General features: G+C 40.9%; 1 protein-coding gene across 1 annotated transcript, besides 5 other annotated features; it reads right to left on the bottom strand.

Moving 5' to 3' along the window:
* Window positions 1–1,048, bottom strand: Tc00.1047053510957.9 (calpain-like cysteine peptidase, putative; the record flags this gene model as incomplete). Its single annotated transcript, XM_797305.1, has 1 exon — window positions 1–1,048. A coding segment is annotated over one exon (1,048 nt), but the record flags the coding sequence as incomplete, so codon positions are not given.
* Window positions 1–1,600: a sequence feature (heterozygous, Esmeraldo-like haplotype).
* Window positions 1,094–1,119: a microsatellite.
* Window positions 1,156–1,185: a sequence feature (AT_rich).
* Window positions 1,292–1,387: a sequence feature (A-rich).
* Window positions 1,553–1,595: a microsatellite.

Genomic DNA, 1,600 nt, shown 5'->3' on the forward strand with positions numbered 1-1,600 from the left:
TCGCGCCAGTATCCAATGATGCCTGGCAGGGTGGAAACTCCAGGTCCACAAAAGGGAGATTATTCTCCAAACAAGCCTCCAAAACCTTCTCTGCACTCCTCTCATCCCCAACAATTGCCTTAATCTGAGCCACTTCACGTTGAATGGCGTCCTCAGCAACTTCTTGACGGCGTTGATGGTATTCCTCCGACAAAGGAACCGCGCGGAGCTTGCTTGTGAAACCATTCACCCTGCCCTTAATGAACATTTCCGTTTCTCCGGGGTAAACAAAGACCTCAGCCACATGCTCACCATCGGACCGAGTATGAATTTTCGTATTTCCAAGTGCCTCTAGCACGGAGTTCTTACCAAAGATGAACCGCACGTGCATTTCATAATGGCGAGTATCATTGTAAAAGGCCCAAGTTTTTTCTTCGCGGTTCAAAATGCGGTACAACAAATTGGGCTCATCAAAACAGGAAAGATACTCACCTTGATAGTCCGGCTCGCCATTTTTAAATTTGGGCACCCCGAAGCCCTCTTCCTCCTCATAGACTGGGCGCAATGCTGTTGCCATCTCAAATTCATCGTCACTGTCTTCACGCAAATCGTACTCAATAGGATCCCAACGAATTGGTTTCTTAAACGGCGTTTTCCTTGGCTTGACGAGATGATGAACTTCCTGTGTGTGAGGTGGAAATTCGTCTTCATTGCTTTCCTTGTTCTCCCCACGCACAACACCTTCTTCCACTGGCACCTCACGCTTATTTACTTCCTCATTGCGAGGCTCCTCTTCAGGATAAGTATTTGGTTCTTCTGCGGGATACTCCTCTTCCGGAGTGTGGGGCCTGGGTTCCTGTACTTCTTGGTCACAAAATTCCGGTTGGTTATCGGCTTCAGCCTTCTCCACTGGGTATTCAGATGTCTCTTGGATTTCGCCTACTTCACCATTGGCTTTGTCAGCGTCGGGGTGGCTCCCGTCTTGGAGATCATTGCCAATTTCCGCTGAAGCCTCCTTATTTCGGTGGGGTAAATCTTCAAGTTCTTCCCACTGATTCTCGGCAGACATCTCAGCAAAACGACAACAATTAAAGCCAATATATATATATACCCTAAAAAAAAAAAAAAAAAGTAAAAAAAGGGTTATGGATATTGATAAAAGAGACAGACCTCCGCAAATAATAATAATAATAATATAAAAAAAATCTCAATAAAGCCAAATATTCCATTAATTCTTTCATTACTAAAGCGGGAAAGAAAATCATTTCTTCGTTGTCCATCCCCTCTCAATACCACTTGGCAAAATCACCATAAAAAAATGAAGAAAATAGGAGAAAAAATAGGCAATTAATAACGATAAAAACGCAAGAACAAAGCAAAAAGAAAAAGAAAAGACAAAAAATGAGAATTTAACTTTGAATTCACCCCTCATAATCCTCTGTCTCAAAATTGCATTGAAAATTGCAGTACGCCAAACCACAACGGAGCAAAACATTATTTTTTCGTAAAGCACATGTTTTTTTTTTTTTTCCATGTATCCATGTTCATTAATAATTACATCCAATTAAAACTCTATTATTATTATTATTATTATTATTATTATTATTATTATTATTTCTTC

The sequence above is a fragment of the Trypanosoma cruzi genome, genomic scaffold (genome assembly GCF_000209065.1).
Source record: "Trypanosoma cruzi strain CL Brener 1047053516995 genomic scaffold, whole genome shotgun sequence".
Lineage (NCBI taxonomy): Eukaryota > Euglenozoa > Kinetoplastea > Trypanosomatida > Trypanosomatidae > Trypanosoma > Trypanosoma cruzi.